This window comes from Phacochoerus africanus, chromosome 5 (assembly GCF_016906955.1).
Source record: "Phacochoerus africanus isolate WHEZ1 chromosome 5, ROS_Pafr_v1, whole genome shotgun sequence".
NCBI lineage: Eukaryota > Metazoa > Chordata > Mammalia > Artiodactyla > Suidae > Phacochoerus > Phacochoerus africanus.
In genome coordinates this window covers 121795959-121821901 of record NC_062548.1, presented here as the reverse complement: position 1 = coordinate 121821901, position 25943 = coordinate 121795959, and the positions used below count along the sequence as shown (strand labels likewise).

Genomic DNA, 25943 nt, shown 5'->3' with positions numbered 1-25943 from the left:
TGCCCTCTATCTCCCCTCTGTTCATACCCACCTCGAATTCTTTGATTTACTCAGAAACGAAGAATAGTGAGAAGAACATCAACAAGGCTGACAATCACAGTGACTCTTATGTTTCCCAAAACAACTTGCACAAAGATACTGCCTCAAGTTCATTACATTTATTAGATGTCATTTCTTCAACAGTAGGCATTAAAAGTCTTTTACAGAAGACACAGGCTCAGAGAGGTAAGTAACCGTCAGTGGACTTGACCTCAGAGGTGCCTCTCCCTTCCTAAGGTGTGGATAAGAGGTGCCCTGCTTCCCTGTCATCTGAAATCTCTCCCTACTGGCTTCTTTCCACCAGCATTAAACACACCCAAGTCTCTTCTCCCACTGTGTACACACACACACACACACACACACACACTCACACACTCGCACTCACTTTCCTTCCTTTCTAACCACCTCCTTTCCCCCTCATAATCAAGAACTTTGTCTGTCTTTTCAGTCTCCACTTTCTTTCAACATCCTTCTCAATAAACAAGGATGTGACTACCACCCCTATGGTGCTTCTGGAACTGCTTTCATCAGCATCTCCAATCACCTCCAATGGACATTTTCAGGCTTTGATTTCTTTGATCTCTTGGAAGCATTCCATAGAGTTGCTCACTTATGGCCAGATAAAGGTGTTAGGATCTGAAACCTCTGCAAAGATTATGGTATCCTCCTCCCAAGCACGCACTTAAAAAATTAGCAAGTTCAGGAAAGTTCAACAATGTCCTGATTTCATCCAAAGATGCTTTCTTTGATACATCATGTTCTTTTCTCAGTGTTGCTTCCTCATTTTAGGGGTGTCCTAAGACCAAGCTTTGCTGGTGGGCTGGAGCCCTAAGTGCCAGCTCTGGTCTGCCTATGGGGTGATTCACCCCTGTGGCTATACCTGGGCTTCTGTGGCCCTTCATGGCCCTGGTTCTCCTGCCTCTTTGGTCACCCCTTCTCACTTTTGTTGCTTCTTCCTCTCCCTCACATGCATATATTCTACAAGTTTCTGTCCCAGTCCCTCCTGTCTTCCTCAAAAACCAGTCACTTCCACGACCTCTCCATGCCTATGGTTCCCAGATCTGTATTTAGAGCTTAAACCTTTTCCTGAGCTCAGTCCCACTGGTCTGACCACCAGCTGGACGTTCTCATCGTCTGTCTCACAGGACTTCCACGCAGCATGCTGAAACTGAATTTGTCAGCATCCCCCATGGCAGTCACCCTCCCTCTGCAGACCCTCTTTCAGTGGAGGGGGTACCCCGACTCCTCTTTTCATTTATCCTCACCCTCCAGTTCTAGTCAGTCACCAGGTACATGTGTTTCCACCTTCTAAGGATTTCTGGGGTTGCTCACTCTTCTCTCCACCTGGCCCTCGTCTCTCCCAGGCGTGACTGTAACAGGTTCCTAACTGGTCTCCCTGTCACCAGTCATGCCTCCTTTCCACGCATTCCCACTCGGGAGTCAGAATTTTCTAAAATGCCAACCTTGTTTTATTTATGCCCCCACTTTACACCCCTTTGGCTTCAGAAGAGTCCAAACTCCTTGCGATGGCTCCCACGGCTGACCCTTGCCAACCTCTCACATCCTGTCTCACTGTGCTTCCCGAGGACTGGACCACACAGAATGTCTCATCATTCCTAAACCATGTTATTTTTCCTTCAGGTCACTGCATGCGTTTTGCTCCTTGCCTGGCAACACTCATTCCTTTCTCTTTGGCATGGATAGCTCTGACACAACTTTCAGGGACCAGGTTAAATGTGTCTTTCTTCAGAGGCTTTCCTGAACTGACACAGGCTCCAAGATACAGACTTTCACGGTCCTCTAAAGCTTCCTCTAACTCATCCCTCACTTTGTTGCCTCACTGTATGTCCTTCCTGTACCCTGCAAGCTCTAGAAGGTCAGGGACCTTGTACATCTCATTCAACATGCTTCACATATATCAGGCAACTATTTTTACTATACTTGAATCAACAAATTAATGTGTCCAACATATGGGAACTAAGGTAAATGGGTGCTGGAGGATATCATTGAAAATGGAGCTCTCAAAAGGAGGCAGAAGAGTAGAATTTGCATGCTCTATCCATTGAACGAGCCACAACAAACCAATATGTCTTCTGGTATTTTTCTTGGGAAAAATGTTCATCTCCCAAGGATAATTTCTCTATTGCTAGTGTTTCTTCAGTCTCGAAACGCACAGCCAAACAAATGACAAGAAAACACCACCTAACAGCAACTAATTAATCAGTAGGTCTTAAGTCTTAACTTAGTGAAATGTGAAGCGTCAAGGAAAGTGTAATTACGTAGCAAGTCTAGAGTAGGTTAAAAACAGGTGACCCAGCACCTTCTCTCTCCCCATCCTCCCACCCCCGGACCAGTCCACCGAGGCCTGAATTTCTCCGCCAGCGGTCTGGCCTGGCCAAGTCCTGCAGGTCCAGTCCCAATCCTCTCTTTCAAACGGGCTCATCAGATCTAACTGCAGGAGTTACCTGGCGCTGAAGAGCCTGACTGGCCTCTTGGGAGAGGGGATGATGAGCCTCAGCTGCCCGGCTCTCAGGGCCACTCGCGCCTCCAGGCCCGTCTCGTGGAAGAAGTTGGTGTTCATTTGGACGCCGCTCCTTGCAAAGTCCGGAATGATGATGGCCATGTTTGTCACAAACTCCACAGACACAGATGGCTTTGTCACCAGTTCTGCCTGCATCTGTAAGTCAGAAAACGACCTATTCATCTTTGTGAAATAACCTCGGTCCCCTGCAGTCGGATCAGTCACACTTCCCCGGCCTGAGCAAATATCCCTTGGTTGCTCACACCAAAGAGAACATGACTAAGATTTGTTTGCAGGAGGAAAAGCACCCAGGACTAGGCAGTGCCTGAGTTAACTTGAAACACGACAAGATAAAAAGGGACAGAAATAACAGGGTCCTCATGTTACTTCCCTGCCCAAGGGGAGCTGGCCAGGTGGTACATCCTAGTGGAACTTGTAACTTTTCATACAAGTTAGTGAGGTGATTCCCACGATGGTGCACTTTGACTTGAACTGGAAACACATTTTTAAATAGCACGAGAACCCCACACTGGAGGAAAAGAACCACCTAGGGAAGGACAAGGTGTACAGGGACTTACTTGGGCTACTTCCAGTTTCACTCCAGCCTTGACTCCAGGAGTGAGGACGCCGGAGGAGGACACCTGCAGTTGCAACCCAAGGCCAGTGGGGAGTTCAAAGGCATTGTCCATGAAGATGTAGTGAAGAAACAAGTCATTCTTGGAACCTTTCCTTATGATCTCCATAATCTGTAGATCCAAAAGGGGAGAATAAAAGTAAGGCTTTGTGAAATGCAGCCTCCCCCACGACAGACAATAATTATTCTTCTTTATCCAGAAAGGAAGGGACCAGCATATTTTACCTAGCTGAATAGTGTAGTAAGTAAAGATGAATGACTACTGATTTCCACAAACTGGGATACAAAAAAAAAAAAAAAAAATTGCCCTGGGTAGATACCATGTTCTTTTCAACTGGTGATTCAGAGGCATTTCAGGATGTTTATGGGCCTTTGAGACTTGTGAACTTGAAGTATCATTGCATGGCATGGCTTAATTTTGGCTTTTTTGGAGTCAAGGGTTTACTTGCAGAACAATATATTATGGTAAAACTAATTTTTTGTTTAAAATAATTTAGGTGAGGTGCCTATCAGTGTGAATTGGATTTTGTTTTCTTGTAACACATCTGGAAAATAACTTGGGATCTCTTTTCCTAAAGCCACCTTATCATTCAAAATCCTAGGGAGTATGTTCAGATATTTTCTCCTTTCTTAATGAATTAATAAAAAACTAGAGTTCATATGCCACATACCTCATTTCATAGTCACTGCATCATTTCAGTATTAAAAGGAACTTGTAGCATAGGTAGAGGGAGAGATACTTACCATTGTTTTCTGCAGTCAAATGCTCTACCACTGAGCTATACCCCCTAACATTGTTTTCTGGATGAACAAATGAATGTTTTTAAAATATACATTGAACATAATGATGAGTAGCTTAATTTCTACATGTTATCGATTCCTTGTGACCCAAGAATCTTCTTCACTGAAATTTAAGGCAAACCCACCTCTTTAAAGGAAGTGTTCTGGTTTGCATGGCTGGGCTCTTAAGGGAGTCTGGGAGATGCAAGAGGACCACAGGCTAATCTCAGACCCTGCAATGGGGCCTGGCCCACTTACCATCTGGGGGATCCCCTGCAGGGTACGAACACCATTCAGCAGCAGTCTCCTCAGGAGCTGGAGGTCATGGAGCTTGACAAAGCCAAGTTCCTCGCCCAAGATGTGGAGGTAGGCTCTGGCTTCGGGGAATTCTTTGGATTTCAAATCTTTAATCAGATTCTCAAGACTGAACATAATTCCATTGACCATGTCCTGGGATGTTAATGACAAAGTGTTTAGTGAGGTGTCAGCACTGTCAAACACCTTTAGTTTCCTGATGTGGTACCTCTCTGATGCAGCCTCGATGGACCCAAACACAGACACTGAAGGTGGGGGACACTGGGCAGACACTGAATTCAGGCTCCCACCTTTTCTCAAAAGAGAGCTAGCTCTTCCAAACAGATGAAATCAACTGAGGTCCTGTCAGGGACAGTGGTGCTTCCACACTGTTCTTAACTTGAATGACATAGGCATAGTAAGGGTGATTTCTGCTCTCTAGGATGCCAGCATCCCTGTGGCTCTCCAAGATCAGAAGATCCTCTGCCCCTCATCCCCTCCCCTGCTTACTCCCTCTCTCCTTTGACTAGGGAAGAACACCAGGGGTTTTCTGGGAAAGCATAGCTGCTGTACACATTGGCCAAGAGCATGAAAAACACCTGATCTAGATAAGTTTTTATTTAGATAAGTTCTTCTTAGAGGTAAGCAGAGTCCTACAGACTGATGCTCAGGCATTGAGAAAGAAAATAGTAACTGACAGACCCCAAACAGATCAAAGACCCTCAGCCTCGAGTGGAAGTAAGTAAGTAAGTAAGTAAGATGGAGGTGGGACTCTTTGTGAGCATCTTGGAGTAAATCACTGCCTTGCTTCTCAAATTGAAATGTGCATACCAGTCACCTGGAGATCTTGTTAAAATGCAGGTTTAGGTTCTGGAGAGCCTGAGAACCTGCGTTTCTCACGAGTACTGATGTGATGCAATGACTGGACTGCATTTGGGATAGCAAGAAATTAAAGAAAAAGCTCCAGATCATACAATCTATTTTCTACTCCTTAAGTGGAGGCTTATGCTGGCCTTGAAGAGGACTTTCCCCTCGTTAGCTAGTGCACTGATGTGGGAAAGAACCAACGTAGTTAATAATGATGAAAACATGAATTTAAAAAGTAGAATAGTATCCATTTATTGAATGATCAATACCAGAATAGGCACTCTGCTTAGTTAGCATTTTGCATACTTTCTTTCACTTAATCTTTAAATATCCTTGTGAAGGGTATGGATTATTATGAGCACTCTGGGGCTATGGAAATAGACATAACATCGAGCCACTTGCCCAGGTATGCACAGCTTGAAGAGAGAGAGATTAGATTTCAAACCCATGCCCCAGAGTTCACACTCTTAATCCTTATGCTAGAGCACCTCTAATTAAGTCTGGATCCTGGGCAGAACCGGATCTCTGGGAGGCCTATTACTTCAGAAGATCCTGGCTCTTACTCCACTGGACTGGTTAACCACAGCCATAGTTGTCACTTCAGTTAGGTAGTTCCTTGATGACTTCTTGGCTTAGATAAGAATGCTTTTGCATTTAGATACAGAGCTTTCCTTGAGAGCATATGCAACAAGAACATACCTGCTCACGTCTCTCATCTTTGGTGTAGCCAAAGTGGTCCACCAAGACCTTGGAGACACGATCAGGAACTTGACCATCTACCCAGTACAGAGCTTTGTTGACGCTGTCTGGGAAAAATCCTTGTTTTCCAAAAAGAGCTTCCAAGGTTGGCTCAAAGCCTTTTCCTTCCAAACCAATCTGAGAAAGAAAACCAGGCAAGAAAATGCCATCAAGTCTCTCTGTTGTCTGTCAGCCTTCCAGTCCCCTGGTCATATCCATTTCATTAAATAAGTAGTCAGTGGATACTCTAGGGCAGGAGCAAAGCTTGGCCCTCCACAGGAGTAATCTCACCAGAATCTTGAAAGGCAGAACTTACTGTGTACCTTTTTTCTAGAAGAGACAGATGAGATTCAGAGAAAATAAATAGCTAAACCAAAGATTCAAAGATGGAGTGGACTTAGGGTTTGAACCAGATCTGTCTGAATGCTCAGTCCATGCACCTCCTTGGATTTTGGGTCTAAGGGCTTCTGCATTTCTGCTCATATTAAGGACTTGTGCTTCAGATGACTCCTAATGGGGAGGCAGGAAGTTGAGGAGGGGGAAAGAAGTGATGGTTCTTGATCTTCCCCATAGCTGGCTCACAGCCCCCTTGACTTTCTATTTATGGCATAAAAAAGAATGGACTAGAAAACATAAGACTGCTTCAGTCTCATACATACCTCGAAGAGATCAGCTGGAGCAAACCCAAAGACTCTGAGGGTCGTTTTCAGCATGCTTTCTTTAGGAAGGTAATTATTTGGATCAAATATAAGATTCCCTTCAATTTTGGTTGAGACTGGGTCAAGTGATGGAAGAGAAATGGACTTGGAAAAGTGATAGTTCCGGGAAAATTTTTTGAAGTCCATGATAGTTGGAAGCTGAGAGTTTTTCAGAGCTTCTTCCACTAACTTTTTCAACCTAGACCGAAAGGAGGAGGGCATTTTGAGCTGACGGCCATCATGCTACTCTTTCACCCCAAGTAAATAGGGATTGCCAATCGCTACCAAACTATTTGGGTTTCATTCACCCCAAGAACTTGGCTCAGATCAGCCACACTTTCACACACATGTTTGTTCTGGAAGAAAGAATAGTCTATGAAGAGCAGGCAGTGGCTGAATCAGAATCCAGGTTTGGAATTTCAGCCCTTCGGAGCAGATGGGGGCAAATGACTCTTACTTACTCCTGGATATATGACTCCTCTGAGTGTAAGATGTTGGCGAGGTGGGAAGCCACAAAGTTCTTCACTTGCTCGTTTTTCTCCCCTGGGAGAAGCTGAGTGACTTTGTTAATATCCGACTGGGAAGGGGCCCTCATCAGCATGAGATAGGCAGCCAGGCGCTTTTCCCCTGGAGAGACGTTATCGAGGAAAGTCTGAAGAAGGACTTCCCGGACCTGTATCCAAAAGAGGAGATGGCTATCACTGTTCTTTGGTCAGAACATAAACATGCTGGAAGACATGCCTGGTCTTATTATGTGCAAGCTGAATTTCTAAGAATTCTTCAAATGCTGGTACTGAACTTCCTTGCCAGTGTTCCCCCAGAGCAACCAGCTCAAGGAAGTTTTCTCAGAAGACACCTGTCAAATACATGTTGACATCAACTGCATTAAAATATATAAATTATGGCCAAGTTATGACTTGTTGCAGGTCTGCCACTAACTGAAAATAGAGTTGTTTTAACATAACTTATTTCAATGTGACGGTAAAGGTAGGGTGAGAAAGTAAGTTTGGGGCTAATATGTAAATCAAGTAGTCTCCAAAGCTCTGGAGTTATTGCCACTTAAGGTGGGGCCAGTCTGACTATTCTAGTTTGGCACAACTGGGGAAAAGGAGACATGTTTTTCCAGGATGGGAGGGACGGTCAGTCTCGGGGGAGGACAGCATGTAGTGACAATCTCACATTTTGCCTACTGGAGTAGCATCAAGGTCAGGTATTTCTCTAATGTTTACATAGGGCTAGGCAGTCAAGCCAATAGGTATGTTGAAATTTGCAATTAAAAAGCAGTAGAACTGAATGGCTAAGCAACAAGGTCCTGCTGTACAGCAGAGGGAACTATGTCCAGTCTCTTGGGATGGACCATGATGGCAGATGATACAAGAAAAAGAATGTAAATATATATATGTATGCCTGGGTCACCCTGCTGTACAGCAGAAATTGGCACAACACTGCAAATCAACTCTTACTTTAAATAAAAAATAAATATATAAAAAAGAAGTAGAATAAAGCCAGTAGAATGATGAGAGTTAGATTCTCATTCCAATTCCTTGTCAATCTGAGGAAACTTTTCACTTCCAGCCCTCCTCTGTGGACTTTACCTGGTCCCTAAGTTCCACTTTCCGCAGGGCCTGGATGGCAGCCTTCTGAATCAGCAGCGACGGCTGTGTACTTTTGATACATTTCAGGACTGAAGATGTGAGTTTTGGGGTTAGCTGCTCCATGGTTCTACCAACGTTTCCAATGACCTGCATTGAAAATAAACAAGAGGGAATCAGGGTACAGAAGGAGATGTGAGGGGTAAACAGGAAAAGTGCTTTTGCAATGATGCACGTTACACAAAAATCTGAAAATACCCTCAGACTCAAGTAGGTGTGATCTTCGTTCCCAGTACAGTTATCACGAATCTGTTCCAACAGGTAATCAGCAATTTCCAGCAGGTCCTGTGTCCCCGTAGGGTTTGTCCTGTGATAGCTACAGAACAAGAGTTAGGACTCAGTAAGCGTGGCCAAGTTCATCTTCAAATATACACTTCAGTTTGCTGATTTCTAATTTCAAGTCATTACTCTCAAAATGACCAGGAGAAAAACAGGAGAGTAAGCACCAGAATTTGGAAGCGGAGGGAGGGTACAAACAATAACAGAGATGGGGGCTTGTTCCTTAGCCTCCACGCGGAGAACCCATCTGTAAAACTCACTTGTTGATCACGTGACTCAGAGCATAAAACGTGGCCCGGCTCTGCTGCTCCTTCGCTGTGTTGAAGATTTCCCGCAGCCTCTCGGCCGAGGGCTCCGGGATCAGGGCCACCAGGTAGGTCACAACATCTATCAGAAGGGGGTTGGCCTTCTCGTTTTTCAGCCACCGGAGGATGTGAGTATAACACTGGGGCTGTCCGCACTGAACCAAGGCTTGCAAGGTGATGGGGCTGAGAAGAAAAGGGCAGAGAAAGCTATAAGGATAACCTCCCAGGCAGCTACAATGTCCTTGGCGAGAGTGCGCCCTCTGTCAGGAGTACCCTTATTCCCTGTATTCACTATCCAAATCCAACCATCTTCCAAAATCTAACTCAGATCCATGGAACCATGCCTTCCCTACAAGCACGACCTGCATGAGAAGCACCGTGGAGCAAAGGCTGAAGAAAGACCCTCTGGACTCAACACCAAAGAGGACTGTTCTCCTTTGGTCTGAACACAGAACGTGCCAGGCAAACTCTCATTCGGTCCCCGGTCCCTTCCCTGACCTTCACAGCACTAAGAGCCAGTGCACTGAAGTAAAGAGAAATCACAGCATTAGTTTGTTTGTCTGAGTTCTCTCTCCTCTAGCCTATAGACTTCCAGAAGGCACAGGCTTCTTTTTCTCTCAAATGTCTCAGGGCACCCATTCTAGGAGTGAGAAGACACTCATCAAAAGGTGAAAATATTTCCTCCCGTTTTAACGCACAAATATACATTGCCTTGGAGGCAACATCTGTATGTGTGTGTTGCCCATGGAACTCTAGACACCTTAGCTGATATTTCTCTATTCAGCAAACATGAACTGACTAATTGATTAACTGTGTTGAAAGCAATCATCCATGTGATTATGTTTGGCCAAGGTCTCAGCCAGCGACCACATGTTTATCACTCCTGAAAGATGGAGCTGTGACCCTTAAAGAAATACCTGGACACCTCCATCAGCTTTGGCAGGAGGGTTGCGACTGCCTCACTGCTGAGGCCTCTCAGCTCAGTCACCAGTCTGTGGAAGAGGTTGGCTCTCTGGGCATTCTGCTCGGAGACATGCAGCTTCTGCAGCTCCTGGAGGGTCTTCACGATGGCCTCGGCCTGCTTTGGAGGTGACGTGGACTTGGTGCTTTCAAAGGCAAGACCCACGGCCTCAGCACCTGGAAGCAGGGGTGCGTCAGAGGGACTCTGGCTTACCTCTGTATCTCAGCCTCATCGTGGCTACTGGAAACTGGAGGGCGGGGCGGACCAGCAAAGGGGAAAATGACAGTCCTTCTATGTTGGGCTCTGTCTTGGGGTCTGACCAGTGTTTCCACTGACTCACCACACTCTCCCCACGGGTAGTACTGTTCCTCAAGGTAAAGACAAAGTAACTAAGACCCAGAGGTGAGCCACTAACCTGGCCCAAGACCTTTGTGGGCAGAAGAGGCAGAGCTGGAACTGAATCCAGGCTTGTTTGAATGTGGTATCAAAATACCTTTTTGCCTAAAAGAACTGGTGAGGAGGTGCTGCTGATCTAGCAATAGCTGCGGCTAGACTCTGCAGTGCTCACCCATCCTTTCTTCCAGTGGGGCTGATGGCAGTTTGTGGGGGAGTGGAAGGCTCTTTTGTGTCCTTTTCTTCACCTCGCTCTCACTTCCACGAGGGAGGGGGTGACGCAGCATGAAAACAGGCTGCATTGGAAGGAGTCCCGGCTTAGATTAGACCTGGAGGTCCATTCTGTACCACCTCTAATAGCCTGTGACTTTGACACATTGTCAAGGCTCTGTGTGTCCTTTCCCCTCCGTAGAATGGGTACAAAAGCTCATGTTGCTAAAGCTGACATCCCGGGGTGCTGAGAGCAAGGAGGTAAGGCACACGACATTCAAATACAGGACAAATGCAGGGCTAGGGTCGGACCAGCCACTTTCCGTATTTCCTCTCAGACCCTGAGGGCCCTCTCCCACTTGCCCCACCTTATCCAGCCCTGGTTGTGTATCAAAGAAAGGCAGACCTAGGAGGCCAGTTTCCTACTTACAAAATCCCAGGTAGCCTTAGGAAATGCCTCCCTTTCCTTTATCCCATGGCCACTTGACTTTCTGAAATCCAAACACTTTCTCTGTAGATTGGCCCAAAGCCAGAAAACCACAACCTCATTAGTCAGCAGACATTTCATAGGGCCCAGCAAGGAGCTAAGCCACGGTTGGTACATTAAGGGCAGAATTCCCAGCTCGGAGAACCATGTGCATGTGAAGTCTTACCTTCATTAAAGAAGCGACTGTTAATCTTAGGTGTTTCTTCAAGTTTCAAAGTCTGTGTAACCTGTGCCATCATCCCATACTTATTCCTGGTAACAAAAGAGGCCCAATGTCAAGGATGGCCAGCTCCCCAGAACATTCTGTTCTTTCCATGTTGAATGTTCCCTTGATCTCCACTTCTACCCAAATCCTGCTCACCATCCAACCATAGTTAAATACCCTTGACCCCTCTAGTGAACAGCACGGCCTCCTTCTGTTCATGCAATATGTTCTTCCATCAGAAGGTCCTAGGCACCTTTCACCCGCCCCCGCCCCCCCCCATGATTCTAGAATGCCTAGAGGGAATGGACCAATGCTGTGCTTCAAAATTCCTTTGCATCTCCCACAGCACAGTGCCAACAATACAGCAGTTACTCAATAAACATTCGTTGACTGATAAGTGTTCAAAATGATACACAAGTCTCTAGTACAATCCTAAATTTTCTGTAAAGCCTTTCTAACCAGGGCAACCTGTAATGATTCCTGGTTTTTCCTGATCTATAGCCCTTAAAGTCTGGATCTCATATCTTTTGGTGGTTTCAAATTGTTTTGCATACCTAAGACTTTCCTACCAATTGCCTGTTAGCTTGGGAAGGGGGACAGGGATGGGGTCTGCTTCATACCTCTCCCCATTCCCCTCCTGGGCTCAGCCTAGCCTGGGACAGGGCACCTAAGAAGCAGTCAGCTCATAGCAACTCCATCGATAATGAATTGGAGGAGCAGCAGGTGACCTACTTGTAGGAGAAAGGCAGGAAGAGGTGCTGCTCCTTGCAGATGGCTTCTGACACATGCTTCCTCTTAGGGTCCAGGGTGTACTGGCAGGACTGGCTGCTGCCAATCAGTGTGGACAAGGGGCGGGTCTGCAAATGACATCAGGGGAAAGCATTTTGGTGAGTCCCTGGGGCTGGAACTGGAGTCTTCTGTCATAGGTATTTGTCTTCAGGTAAGAAGGTGCTTTTTATGATGCAGCATATAGAATTTCCCAGGCTAGGGGTCGAATCAGATCCATGGCTGCAATACCTATGCCATAGCCACAGCAACTTGGGATCCGGGCTGCATTTGTGAGCTTTGCTGCTGCTTGCTGCAACACTGGATCAATCCTTAATCCACTGAGCGAGGCCAGGAATTGAGCCCAAATCCTCATGGATACTAGTAAGGTTCTTAACCCGCTGAGCTACAATGAGAACTCCTGGTACTTGACATTTAGACAAGGGGATGCAACAGCTTGGCAGACCCAAAGCTGAGTCAAGCTATGGCCTCTGCTTATTCCACCCAGTAGGCCTCTAATCTTGCACAAAGTATATAGAACCTGGTATCCTACACACGCCCACCCATCCCACCTCACAGGAACATTTCACACCAGCTACTGCTCTTTAGGCTTTCTTTACCTAGAGGTTTTTCTCTGAGATCCCTTAGTACCAACATTCTGAAATTTTAATACTAAAGAAGACGCTGCCAGTGTGAATAGCAACGCTGATGTGAACCTTACCATGCCTCTGATCAAAGCAAGCGGGCTAACACCCGTGCTGATGGGCTGGAAGCGATCACACTTCTCCAGGTTTCTTTCAATGGATATTTCTGTTGCCACATGTTCTCTCCCTTTTTTAATGGTGAGGTCACTGGAGCAGTTTCCATACACAGTGTCCTAGGAGAGCAAGAGATCCAACAGGTGTATTCAGCATGAGGAACTGTCTTTAGGGGCTGGGGCTGGAAAGGAGCCTGGGAGGAAAGGCAGGGCCCACGTGGATTTGGGACAAGGTTTCATCCTCTTGGACAGAGTGTGGGCATTGCTGGTTCCTGGGCAGCTGGAGCTGGAGTGAGAAAACCATGTCAGGGTGGTTCTGGTTCTGAGGCGCCCTGCCTGCCCTCCTAAGACCCGGGCAATGATGGTTTTATATTCTGCCCTCTCAGAGCACTTTCTCTCTCACTCATTCATGGCTCTTATTCCAACCCACCCTCTCTATGGGCCTTGGTTCTCGCCCCAGGTCGTGAGAACTGCCTGAGGAGAGGCCGCTGCAGGAGGCAGCAGTGTGTTTGTGAGTGTAGTGCAGGACTGAGCTCGGGGCATAGTAGGGGCTCAAGTGTGTTCCTGGGACTGAAGCCAACTGAATTCTCTCTCAGATCAAAACCTGAAATTCTTAAGAGAGGCTGGCAAATACATTCAATTATTTCCTGTGTTTAAAACACACACAGGCTTTACTGTGCTATACCTTGTGGACACAGAACAAAATCAAACAAAGGGGTAGGGTGGTCAGGACTCCCAGAAAATTGCTTTAAAATTAGGCCTGGCCTGCTCAGGCTGTGTGGGATGACCCTCAGTGAGCAGAGGACAAGGAGCCTTGGGTGCCGGGGCTTCACACCAGCATAGGGCCTCCCAGGTCACCAGCCATGCAGTGAGGTCAGTGATCCACTTTACGTATAAGTGGGGCCTGGCTCCGCCATGTGAAAATGAGTTCAAAGGGCCCCGATTATCGGCTTTCTAAATTCTCACCAGGTACAACACTTGCTTAGTCTCTTCTGTCTCCGGGGGAAGCAGGAGAGCAGAAATGATGCCCCTCTTGATGTTCAGGATGTGTTTAGGCTCCTCTTTCTCTGGATAAAGTAAGACTTGCTTCCCTTCTGGAACAGCCAGCCTGAGCTCATACCTGTCCCGGACAGAGTTTGGTTACCAAGTGTTCTTTCTCCACCGTGAGCCTGCTGGATACAAGCTGGGTGGCTTTGCAGCCTCCTTTTAACAATTGTTTTTCTTTCAACATCTTTTCTTCATAAATAACTGCACATACACATATATTTTCAAAAAAGCATACACACGTGTGTATGCTTTTGGTTTTCTTTCATTTCTTTTCCTTTTTTGCTTGGCTCACCCACCCCCTGTCTCCTACCCACATCAGTCTCTGCAGCCACACTCCCCACGGAATAACCCACTGGGCATCCCATTCGCCTCTCCGCACTCAGGCAATCCTGTACACAAGTGTGGGAGTGAAAGCATCTACATGAAAAGGTTTGGTCATTGCCTGTTTTATCCAAATGGCATTGTATGATGCACACTTTTCTTCATCTCGCTTTTCTCATTTAATTACACTCTGTGAAAATCCTTCTAGAGCTCTAACAGATTCTTAAAAAAAAAAAAAGCTATATAACATGCCATTCTGTGGTTATACATTCTTTATTCAGATTTTCACCTATAAATGACATTCACTGTCTCTCTTCCTGGATTTTTAATTTTCATTTTTTTTTTTGGCCACACAAACAACACTAAACATTCTTATGCATGGATCTTCACACATTACTACTTTTCTTTTCATAGGCTAGAGTCCCAGAGTTTGAAATTGTAGGGTCAAAGGCTCCAAGTAGTTTTAATTATAGTCGATATTGACTAAGGGTGCTCATTTTCACCAGCAATGCATGAGTGGACACTTCTCCTCACAGGTTTGCCAGAAATAAGTGGTCCAGCTGTTTTGAGTTTCTGTAGTCTCACGGGTATAAGGTGATAAATATCTTATTACATTAATTGCATTTTCTGACCACTAACGAGCCTGAGCTTTCTTTCCATACGTTTGTTGGACATTCATTCACTTTTAAAATATGATCTCAGACTATGTCTCAAGGCTGGGTCAACTGTGATCTTAGGGACTTTCCTTTGGGGACTTTCCTTAGGGGGCTTCACAGGGCTTGGCAGCAACTGCTCTAGATAAGTCAGAAGAAAGAAAAGGAGACTAGACATGTCTCCCACAGTCCACCATCCTCTCAGAAAATTCCAGACGCTGTGATGCAGCCTCACAAGAAAGCCCTGAACTGGTCAAAAGCAGGAGTCCCTTTTGTTTGGAGGCGAGAAAGGGTTGATTACCCCTTCAGCCCCTGCACCCCACTTCCTTAGATACATCTAAGTCTTGCATAAAATAAGATGTATTTGCTAGAGACAGAAGTATCAAGGCCAATTCTGGCTCCCGAGTCTAATGTTTAACAAATTGGAAGATGCAGGGAGGGAGTTTCTGATGTTACCAAATGAACAAATCAATGACTGCCAGTATTTGTACACACTTAGGACACTGCAGCCTGGGATGTGGAGATGAGGCAAGGGTGACATTCAAAAACATCTAACCACCAGTATAGCATGAACACTGATGGTCAGCGGAGATGCCAGCTGTCAGCAACAGCAATGGTCTGGTCAGTGCACACTGGCAGAAGGCCAGCCCTGAAGGGAGAGGGGCTCGGACCTTGGCTCTCCCTGGACTCCTGGAAACTGGCGCCCTCTGCTGAGAAGACCCTGCACTGCCCTGTTTGGCTTCAGAAACAAGTCCTGCAGACTCTGTCTGAAGATCACAAAGCACTGTCTCCATTTCACTCTTTGAATATGAATTCACTTGTTTAAACAAACTATCTCAGCTTTATTAGCTCAAGGAGTTTTAAAGCCTGAGATCTTGGAGAACCACATTTAAATGATAATTAGAGGAACTTCACTGGGGAGGGTAAATAGTGCCGTCCTCTTTTTCATTGTGAAAACTGAGCTGTTCTCTTGGTTTATGGTGAACAGAGAATACAAATACATGCACGCCTAGCATAAACACACATGTACATGGACACACACTCTCTCTCACACACACACTCACTCATGCACAACATGTTCGGTGATGCCCTTAGCTCAGAAATTGAAATGCACAGGCCCACATCTTACTTGGACATAGCGGCAGCAAACTCCTCAGAGTTCTTGGCCTTCTTCAGCAAGGCCTTCCCCTCAGGGTTGAAGCCATACACTTCTTTCAGGGAGCAGTGGCTGGTCTTCAGGATGAAGCTGCAGAGTTGGGGGACTTCCAGCTCGACCTGAGAAGAGAGGGTAACAGCACAGTAAGAGTCTCCATTGAAACACAAGATCCCCCACGGCCTGGGCTTTCTGGCCTTTTCCATGTTCTAGGGTGCCAAGTTTCTGAAGTTTTCCCTGACGCGTGTAAAGCAGGATATCTTTCTACTGGTTCTAAATGTACTCACTTTATTTATTTATTTATTTATTTTTCTTTTCAGGGCTACACCTGCAGCATATGGAAATTTCCAGGCTAGGGGTCAAAATGGAGCTGCAGCTGCTGGCCTACACCACAGCCACAGCAACATGGGATCCAAACTGCATTTCAACCTACACCACAGCTCGTGGCAACACCAGATCCTTAACCGGCTGAGTGAGGCCAGGGATCGAGCCCCCATCCTCATGGATACCAGTCGGGTTCTTAACTCTCTTAACCCCAATAAGAACTCTTAAATGTACTCACTTTAAGGTACAACTGCTTAGAAGAAATGCAGCCTAGGAATGAGGGTGGAAAGGAAACCAGGAAGAAGGAGGGAGGGCTATCACTGGTTTCAACAACAAATGTTTCCTTAATGTGAACAGACAAATAAAACATCCAAAACTTTTTGCATCTATTAGGGCCTATTCAGAGCTTCCCATTTGGCTGGAGTTTAAACAGATGCTTTGTTGTTATCTAATACTGTTCAAAGAACTTTCTGCAGTGATGGAAATTTTCCTTATCTGCTCTATCCAATATGGAGCCACTAGGTATGGGCAGCTGTGGGGCACTTGATACATGGCTAGGGTGATAAGAAACTGAACTTTCACTTTTATTCAATTTAAACAGTCACATGTGGCCAATGCCTACCTTATTTGACAGCATGGACGCTGGGGCCCTAGAAAGAAGAGGGTGACCCAGCCTGACTTCTCTTTCCCACACAAACCCCAACAGTGGCCCTGAGATCTGTTCCATAGGAACATGGATATGAGTACATTTAGCTCAACAATAAGGGAAGTTTTATTTGAGAACAAATTGCATGTTTATAGTTTTCTTTTTTTTTTCCATTTGTTTTTTAGTAGCAGACACGATGAGACTCAGGTTATAAACACCACACTCCAGAATGCTGTCCTGAGATGCTTACCTCCCCTGGCTCCTCTACTCAACATTTCTCAATATGTTAAATCTGGTGGCTTGAGATCCTGATATTCTAGACTGTATACCCTGATTACTTCTTGGAAACTAACAGAAAATAAATCTGGTGGGTAAATATTTCTATGCCAGACACCTTCACAGCACAGTGGCTGACCAGCAAACTGAGGACCAGCCCCAGGGCTTTGAGATTACACGAAGCACTGGCACTGGGTTTGCTCAGTGCCAGGCTCCAGAGTCCTGCAGTGGCCCTCCATCTCCCCTCATACCTTGCAGTTGATCTTGGTGGAGCTTCTTGAATCCGCAGTCCCAGGGACCCCACTGGAGCTCTCAGCCTCATAGCTGTATACATATTTCCGGAGGTGCTTGAATCGCGTTGCATCCCCTACAGGGAGGAGAAATAAGTCAGCTACCTGGCAGAAATAACTTGCCCAAGGATAGTCAGTCCTGGGTAGAGAGGGGTAGTGGCATCGATAATCAAAAATGGTAATTAAACTCAAATTATTTTTAGCTGACTTTGCCTTATACTTAATGTTCCTTTATAGATTTAACCTCTGCGTTATGGTTTGGCCGAGGCTGGTGTTTAAATTGGCTGGCATTCTTTGAATATATCATCGGAAGTATAAGGAAGGGAGGTCAAGGAATGAGGTTCAGAAAATCTATAGCAAAGATGCCCTGGAAAATTAAGCATTGATGGCATAAAGCAAATATCTCTCATTGCCTTTTCAGCTTGAAAATACCATGATTCTTTGGTTCTTTTTTTATTCTATCAAATACTTGAGGCAGACTTCATTTAGCATTAGGGGTATCAGGCTGGCCTAAGAAACCACCAAAGATTTGGGGAAGGAATTTCTGGAGGTTTCCACTGTGCTTGAGAGTAATTTTCTGAACAATTTGAGAAAAACATCTGGACAAAGAGCCCAGATGCAGTGATGCAAGATGCCCACAAGATGGCAGTGCCGCCCCATCAGAGGCCAGCCTCCCTCTCTCAGAACACAGGGTACCAAAGCAAGGCCAGCTCCTTTGACCTCCAGGGGTCAGGTAAATACAGAAGGGTGGGGGTCTGGATTTCTGCACAAAGGTTAAAGTCAGCATTTCCTCATCCTCCTGTGCTGCAGATTAATGATTAGCCCCTGACAAACAGGATAGTGATGTCTCTTTAAAGTGTCCCTGGACCAAACAGAAGGATAGTCCCTCCCCCACCCTATCCCCAGGCTGAACTTTTGGGACAGGTAAGAAAGGCGGATAAAAAAGATTTGAGACCCCCAGCATTTGGGGCTCAGAGCAGTTTTCCACAATCAGAGCATCACAGCATTTCAGTGACCTAAGGTGCAGAGGGGTGGGGTGGGGTCACCCTTCCTTGCCCAGAGGAGAAGTGCCTTACTTGGACAGCTCTGGCCAACAGTTCCCGGCACTTCTTCTCCTGTAACAAAAGGAGAAAGACAACTGTGGATTTTCCCCTTCTTCCAGAGGGGTCCTAGGTTCTGACAGGGAGGACCACTGCAGAGGCCTTTATCTTCTAGGAGGGAAGCAGGTTTTGAAGAACCTAATCCCCAGCCCTTCCTATCACCGCCCCCCCCCCCCCATTCTGAGTCTGGAGGAGCCACACAGCTGGTCCCGGGCCCCTGTCCTCAGATCTGTGGCTGTCCTCCCTCTGACCCAGGCCTGAGCTGCTCCAGCCACCGCTCCTGCCCTGGCTCCCATCCCTCAGCTTTGATTCTTGCCCCCCACCCCCACCCCGCCCCGCCCCACACCCAGGGGCCCGGTGGCCTCACTCACTGGCCCCGGCGCTGGTGGTGGCCAGCAGCAGCAGCAGCAGCAGCAGCGTCGCGGGCCTTGGAGGGCCCATGGCCGACCTGCGCAGCGGCTTCCGGCTTCCTCCCGCCTGGCTGGCTGGGCCTGGCCTCCTGCTCGCTGGCTGCTGGCTCCGCAGGGACAGGAACCCACAGGCAGCACCCCGCGCAGCACCCGTACCGCACCCTCACCCGAGGTGGAACTGTGCTGCCGGCACCCGTGTTCTATTTATATGAGGCCGCCCGCCCAGGCCTCAGCACCTGGGCCGAAAGAGCGCCCAGAGAATTGCAAAAGGTCCAAAGGCCAGCGTCCCGGGCCTGTTTGCTTTTCCGCACCAGGCCTGGCGAGCTCCGAGTCCCGAGTCTCGAGGAGGGGCTGGCGAGGGGGCTCAGCTCGGACTCAGCCAGGGCCGGCGGGGCCTTGCCTCTGGCCTGTTCCTGGGGTCTCAGTGGGTGGAGCCAGGGGCCAGGCGGCTCTGCGCCCCAGGAGCCCGTCCTCACCCAGGGGTGCCTCCAGGAGGTGACCAAGCACAGGGACCAAACCGATCCCTGCTCCTTGATCCGACTTTGAAGCCACTGGAGAGCCAGCCCTTAACAGCATCTACCCTTTCTCCTCCATTTTGGTCATTTTGGTGGACTTTGAATTTGCATGGGGGCCCTGAACTTGAGCAGTATCTGGGGCTCTGGGTCACCTGTCCTGGATTCAACCCATCCAGAGGGAGCAGAGAGGCAGGGGAGGGAGGGAAGGCTGGTGAGGGACTGGTCCCCACTCCACCCGAGGGCCCACTCTCAAAGCAAAAATCCAGGAACCTGAATCTTTCAGCAGCCTGGGTAAGGAGGGGCCTCTGGAGAAGAGCTGCTTCCCCATCCTGGGGCCCAATTTCTTCTTGGGAAATTGAGGAGACAAGGCTTTTCCCTACATGAAGTGCCTCTGGGTTTCTTCAGGGATGGAGGAGGCCCGTGAGAAAAAGCAGAGTAGTGGGCGGATGCAGAACCTTCTCCATGAATCCTCCCTTCTTTTCTAGGTACCATCCCTTGCCCACAGGAAACTTGCCAAGGCACTTCCCCTGCCCTGCTGCAGGAAGTCGGGCACAGTACCAACATTTCAGCAACAGGGTCTCATTGACCCAGAAGCCATCATACAGGGTGATTGATGGGATGGTGCTGAGATGGGATGGGCGGATGCTGAGACTGGCCATGAACACAGGGCAGCTCCAGTCTGGCTGGGGAGACGAGATGCATAGACAGGAAACTGCTGGTGAGCCATGAAGGCAGCCTGCAAGCCATGCTACACTGTGGGTGTAACTGCCAGAGGAGCGCACAGGAAGCAGGGCAGCAGAGCCACAAGGAGGGACTAAGGACTGAGGGGCATCTGAGCTCCTGAGGGGGAAGTCAGCTTTTGTGGTTACAATTTGTGATTTATGAGATGTATCAAGATGTAACAAACAACTTGCGAAGCCACTTAACACTTCTAGTGCTGGAGTTGTGTTGTGGCTCAGTGGGTAACAAACCCGACTAGTATCCATGAGAACACAGGTTGGATCCCTGGCCTTGCTCAATGGGTTAAAGATCTGGCATTGCTGTGAGCTGCGGCATAGGTTGTAGACATGGCTTGGATCCCGAATTGCTGTGGTTGCGGCGTAGGCTGGCAGCTACAGCTCCGATTCGACCGATAGCTTGGAAACCTCCACATGCCACGGGTGCGGCCCTAAAAAAGATAAAACAAACCAAAAAAAACCTTCTAGTGCCAAGACTTACGCAGGGTTCCAGAAGCATCATGTTCTGAAATGGTAATGGTGTATGAAGACCCCCTTTCCCTCGGTAGAGACATGCAGGAGGAGGTCTGCCTTTTTCTGGCACTTTGGCTTCTACACTTCTCCTCGTCCATGTGTGTTATAGCCAGGAGCGCCCTGTGGGGCAGCTACACTCCCGTCATCCCTTTGGTGATTAGTTGCTTTGCATCCATGGTTAATAATATTATGGATATTAATAAATATTGTGGATATTATAAAAAAAAGTGGATATTACAGAGGTTTCAAGACCCAAGACTGGTTGTCGTTACACCACCGAATTACAAAAAGTCTAGAAAAAGTAACTGCCCCCCAACCCCATTTCTCTGAACATTTTATTTAAACGCTTTTATGTGGACTGTCTTTCCACAGGAGGAACTGCTGTTAGTATTGCAGGAAATAATTCTGCTCCCATATATATTCACTTTAAGGAGAATGGGTAAAAATACTCAGGTATAAAGAAACCAAAAGGAGATGGCTGACTTCAATTCATAAGCCCAAGTCCAGGATTTCTCTGTTGGATGGCAAATGAAGCCACTATAGTCAATGTCAGTAGAGAACATTAAATAAGTCTTGGGGATATAATGTAGAACATGATGAATATAGCTAATAGCACTGTTTGACGTATGCACAAGTTGCTAAGAGAATGGATCTTAAAAGTCTTTATCACAAGAAGAAAAACTTTTTTGGGTAATTATGTATGGGTCCAATGTTAACTTACTGTGGTGATCATTTTGCAGTATATATGAATATTACAAAATATTGAAAATACGCAAATATTGAATCACTGGTTTTGAAAATATAGAGAACATCATTTTTTACACCTCGGGAATCAAAAATGAATCTGCTGGAGTTCCCGTCATGGCTCAGTGGTAATGAACCCGACTAGCATCCATAAGGATGCGTGTTGGATCCCTGGACTTGCTCAGTGGCTTAAGGGGATCAGTGTTGCTGTGAGCTGTGGTGTAAGGTGCAGACGTGGCTCAGATCTTGGGTTGTAGGCTAGCAACTGTAGCTCTGATTCGACCCATGGCCTGGGAACTTCCTTATGCCACGGGTACGGCCCTAAAAAGAAAAAAAAAAACAAAACCCACAGAATCTGCTAATTGGGACACAGGGAAACTTGCGGGATGTTTAGATGCCCTGAACTGACTGTCACCATCTCTAAAGGAGAAAGCCTAAGACTTGCAGCATTGGTGTCAGCTTCTCTTTCTTTCTCTGATTTCCTTTGGAAGGTCACCCCAGTGCTGGGCTTTAGCCAGCAGTACTCATTCTCTGACAAGGTCAAGGACAGAAGGACCACAGAGCCAGTGTTGGCTTGCTGAGTTGACTTGGGTATATTCACAGAAATCCTGTAAGGATTAATGAGTAGACTTTTCTTTTTCTTTTTCTTTTTTTGGCTTTGTTTTTCAGGGCCCCACATGTAGCATATGGAGTTTCTCAGGCTAGGGGTTGAATTGGAATTTACAGCTGCCAGCCTGCACCACAGCCACCGCAACGTGGGATTCTCTGAGCAGCATCTGTGACCTACACCACAGCTCACGGCAACACCAAATCCTTAACCCACTGAGTGAGGCCAGGGATCGAACCTGCAACCTCATGGTTCCTAGTCAGATTCGTTTCTGCTGCACCACAAGGGGAACTCCAACTTTTCTTAAATTACTAAATCCACCTGGATCTTTTGTCAAAAGCTATTTTAAAATATAGTATTACTTGCGACCACAGATATCTCCCTTCATCTCTTTCCCTTTAAGTAGGGCATTCTTCATTTCCCTCTCCTAAACACGTTCAAAGTTTCAAAGACTAGTGACCTGTTTTCATAGATATCAAATGGTGACAGGAGTCAGGAAATCTTCTAGGAGAAGCTATTCATTGAACGGAGAAAAACCCAGGTCAGAGAGGTCAGCTGATGGAAAGGAAAGCAGTGTGAGCAGAAGATTCAAGAAAACCTGGGATTGAGTCCTGGCTGGGTTTTCTGTGGGGATGGTGACCTTGGGTAAGTGACTTCACTTTCCTAAGCCTCTGTTTAGCCATCCCTAAAACAGGATTAAAAATATTAACTTTCCGCATAGGCATTGTTGTGAGAATTAAGAGAAAAAATTATGTATATAATTGCACTGATAGCATGATGCCCAGCAGCTAAGACACTCAATCAACGGTGTGCTCTCACTCACTCTGTGTGTGTTGGAGCGGAACTATATTTTGGAGGGTACCTATTGAGCTAGCTAACCACAGCAGGTATAGAGACAGAGACTAATAGAAGAAAAACAGGACAGCAGGTTAAGGAAAGAGAACAGAAATATACAAGGACACTCTCGAGGGCCATGCACAGCAGAGAGAGGGCTTCCAGTTTTCTCTGATGATTCCTAACTTTTCTGGGGATTTGCAATCACTGTCCTTTCTGAGTGAATGGAGGCCTTCCTACAGCAAGCAGACCAGTGACTCTAGCAGAGACATACTCTGATGTCACAAAGATTAATCTTGGCTGGTGGCTATGACTTATCAGTTTGTGAACGCAAAGTCCCATCTGGTGAACCATCAGTCTGAGTAATCACAGAGCCCTGGGACCCATTAAAAAACCACCTGATTAGTGGAATTTCAAGGTATTAGATAATGCAGACTATCCCAGTGTTTAGAAATGAAACCATGCATTGTTTATCTGCAGGTGACCAGCGAGTCCTGGTTAAGTTCAGGGAACTATGGCAACTATTAAAGGTAATCTCAGTAGCCCAAAATCCTGAATTTAGTGTTGTTCATATAATGAAATGTGTTCAGTATAGATTTGCTGAATACAAATGAATGAATCTATGCCATTCAGTTACACTCCACTGCTTCCAGGATATTTATATACAGTGACCATGATGCAAAAAAATCTTTTCAGTGACATAAAACAAGGAAATAGAATCTGATACGAATTATTCCCAGATAAACTCATCTGGCAAATAGGGACCAGTACTGACTATGATTAATTAGGCTATCTCCTTTCTGCCTATGACAGCATTATAACTGCAAATGATGCCCAGAAGCTGGAAAGTAAATGTTGAGAACTGTGGATGGAGCCGTGCCCAGTGTGGTCGGTGCATGCCAGTGTCAAAGTGCATGTACGCAAACACATACACAAATGATCAATGTCGAGACAAAAACTGCGCATCTGTGTGAAGGGTACACGTGGATGATGGCAGGGGGGGCCAGTGTCAACCAGATGAAGACATTACTGATGGATGATCAACCTCCAGAGCGGAAGCAAAATGAAACTTCCCCACTCTGTTAGTCTGCTATCCAAGAGATAAGGTCAAACTGTTGAGCAGCAGTTCTTACTGAGAGAGAAGTCAGCCATCAGCCCTATTCATCGTGCAGTCACGTCTGGGCGTGTACAGTTATCACCCTCCTTGACTAAGCAGATCTCATCCAGCCACCCTCCCAGGGCCACTTCAGCCCCACCCACCTCAAAGAGCCCTCATCTGGCTCCAGTCCAGTTAGACCTCATGGCTTCTGACCCTCATCTCTTATCACTTTCTTGATAGGGCAGCTGATCCTGAAGTTCTGATCCAGATCTATGGTTGCCCTGAACTTATATTTGTCTCTGGTAAGATTCATTTTTCATGTGTTTACATGCCACCTTGCCCACCAGCGTGATAAGCCTGGAGGATTGAGAACTGAGTAGTTTTCACCCCTGCCTTCCTCTTCCCTCCCCCTCACCAGCATCTCACGCTGGGCAAAGCAGATTGGCGCTAAGGACTAGACACTGTGATTACAGTGTGAGATGGTCCTTGTCAGACAGGCTTTTTTTTTTTTTTTTTTTCATACTTGCAACTCAGTTCTACTCTTGGGTGCCACTGCATGTGTTTATGTCTTAAGTTGAATGCTTGGTGACTGCGACAGCCTCACAGGGCAGTCTGTAAGGCTAAGTGTCAGCCCCTCATCTGTGCCATGAGTGGACAGAACAAGGAGACATTTTAAACCTATTGTAGCTCTGACAATTTTAATTCTATGAAGACTTTGGAACTGAAAGAAAACAACACATCAGCATACCCTGGGCTCGGAGCTCACTGTGGTGAGAAGCTGTGGCTGGGGATTTGGAATCACTGAGCAGGTGGATTTCTGGGAGACCACCTATCTCTACAAAGACCTATGTGCTCTGCACAAGAGATCTAACCCTTTGGCCAGTTAAAACAGATTTCCAAATAAGGAGAGGTCATGCCCTCCTGGGGATACTGGGGACTCTCAGGAAGTTCCTCCTCATGTCTAGCTTTAGGCTTCCTCCGTGCCCTGCCTTCCCTAGATATACCTTAACCTTTCCTTTGAAAGAATTTTTTCGTTTCTTTGTTTTTTAGGGTTGTACCCATGGCATAAGGAAGTTCCCTGGCTAGGGGTTGAATTGGAGCTGCAGCTGCCAGACTACACCACAGTCATAGCAACGCAGGATCTGAGCCATGTCTGCGACCTACACCACAGCTCACTGCAACGCTGGATCCTTAACCTACTGAGTGAGGCCAGGGATCGAACCCACATCCTCATGGACACTAGTCGGTTCGTCAAACCACTGAGTCACAACAGGAACTCCCCTTTAAAAGATTTTTGCTGGTTTTAGTCAGCTGTTCTTTACTTTTTTTTTTTTTTTTAAGTTTTCTTTATGTTCTCACAGGACTAGGCTCAGCCCTCAGAGAGCTGACCAGCACTGATAACAAACAGATGACTGGCTGGCCAAACAAGCCTCGCTCTCCCCAAATGGCTGTTGATTCTCTTCCAGTATTTAGGGAACCTCTTAGCACTTTGTCTTTTGAGAGCTTACAGATGAGGAGCAGGGCCTGAATACAGAGCACAGCTAATAACAATATAAAAAGGTAAAATGTCCAGAGTGGGATCTAATCAGACTGTGGTGCTCCAACGTGGGTCTCAGAGGTCCTGGAGGAGGTGGGACTTGAGAGGATCTTGGATGATGGGCAGGATTTGGGCACCGGGTGGCACCACTGGGAAACCAGTGGCACGAAGCTGAGACTATGTCTGTCTTGCCTGACAGTCTGTAACCAGCCAGCCTGCTGAGTCCATGGAGAAGGCTGGGGAAAGGGGCTGCTCTCAGGAGGGAGCACAGCTTGCTGTGCCGGGACAGAGACAGAGCTTGCTGGCCAATTCAGTCTTTAAGTGTGAGTTACTGTATAAATTGTGCATGGTGCATTTGGCATTAAATATGGTACCTCTGGCATTAAAACTCTAGGTAGAATGGAAGGCTGTGATTATTGAGCTGGATTCTCCTTGTCCAGAGCTGGGAAGGGAAATGGACGAACAGGGATTCCCAGAGTGTAAGACATACAGAAGATCTCAGAGGCCAGCTTGAGACATTACTCTCACTTTAGAGATAGAGAAACAGGCCTA

At 46.7% G+C, this 25943-nt stretch overlaps 1 protein-coding gene across 1 annotated transcript in view; it reads right to left on the bottom strand.

Annotated features, from left to right (window-relative positions):
- Positions 1-18961, bottom strand: part of APOB (apolipoprotein B) — a 40219-nt gene extending 21258 nt beyond the window's left edge. Inside the window, exons 1-18 of the mRNA XM_047782560.1 lie at positions 18767-18961; positions 18372-18410; positions 17257-17372; positions 15736-15881; positions 13552-13705; positions 12550-12705; positions 11796-11920; positions 11025-11110; positions 9725-9944; positions 8763-8990; positions 8422-8539; positions 8167-8313; positions 7033-7244; positions 6533-6770; positions 5835-6011; positions 4233-4424; positions 3139-3306; positions 2505-2716 (exon numbers count right to left, since the gene is read on the bottom strand). Of these exons, the coding sequence (XP_047638516.1) occupies positions 2505-2716; positions 3139-3306; positions 4233-4424; positions 5835-6011; positions 6533-6770; positions 7033-7244; positions 8167-8313; positions 8422-8539; positions 8763-8990; positions 9725-9944; positions 11025-11110; positions 11796-11920; positions 12550-12705; positions 13552-13705; positions 15736-15881; positions 17257-17372; positions 18372-18410; positions 18767-18836 (2804 nt within the window). The 5' untranslated portion in view covers positions 18837-18961. The remainder of the gene's footprint in view (positions 1-2504; positions 2717-3138; positions 3307-4232; positions 4425-5834; positions 6012-6532; positions 6771-7032; positions 7245-8166; positions 8314-8421; positions 8540-8762; positions 8991-9724; positions 9945-11024; positions 11111-11795; positions 11921-12549; positions 12706-13551; positions 13706-15735; positions 15882-17256; positions 17373-18371; positions 18411-18766) is intronic.
- Between the last annotated feature and the right edge of the window lie 6982 nt (positions 18962-25943).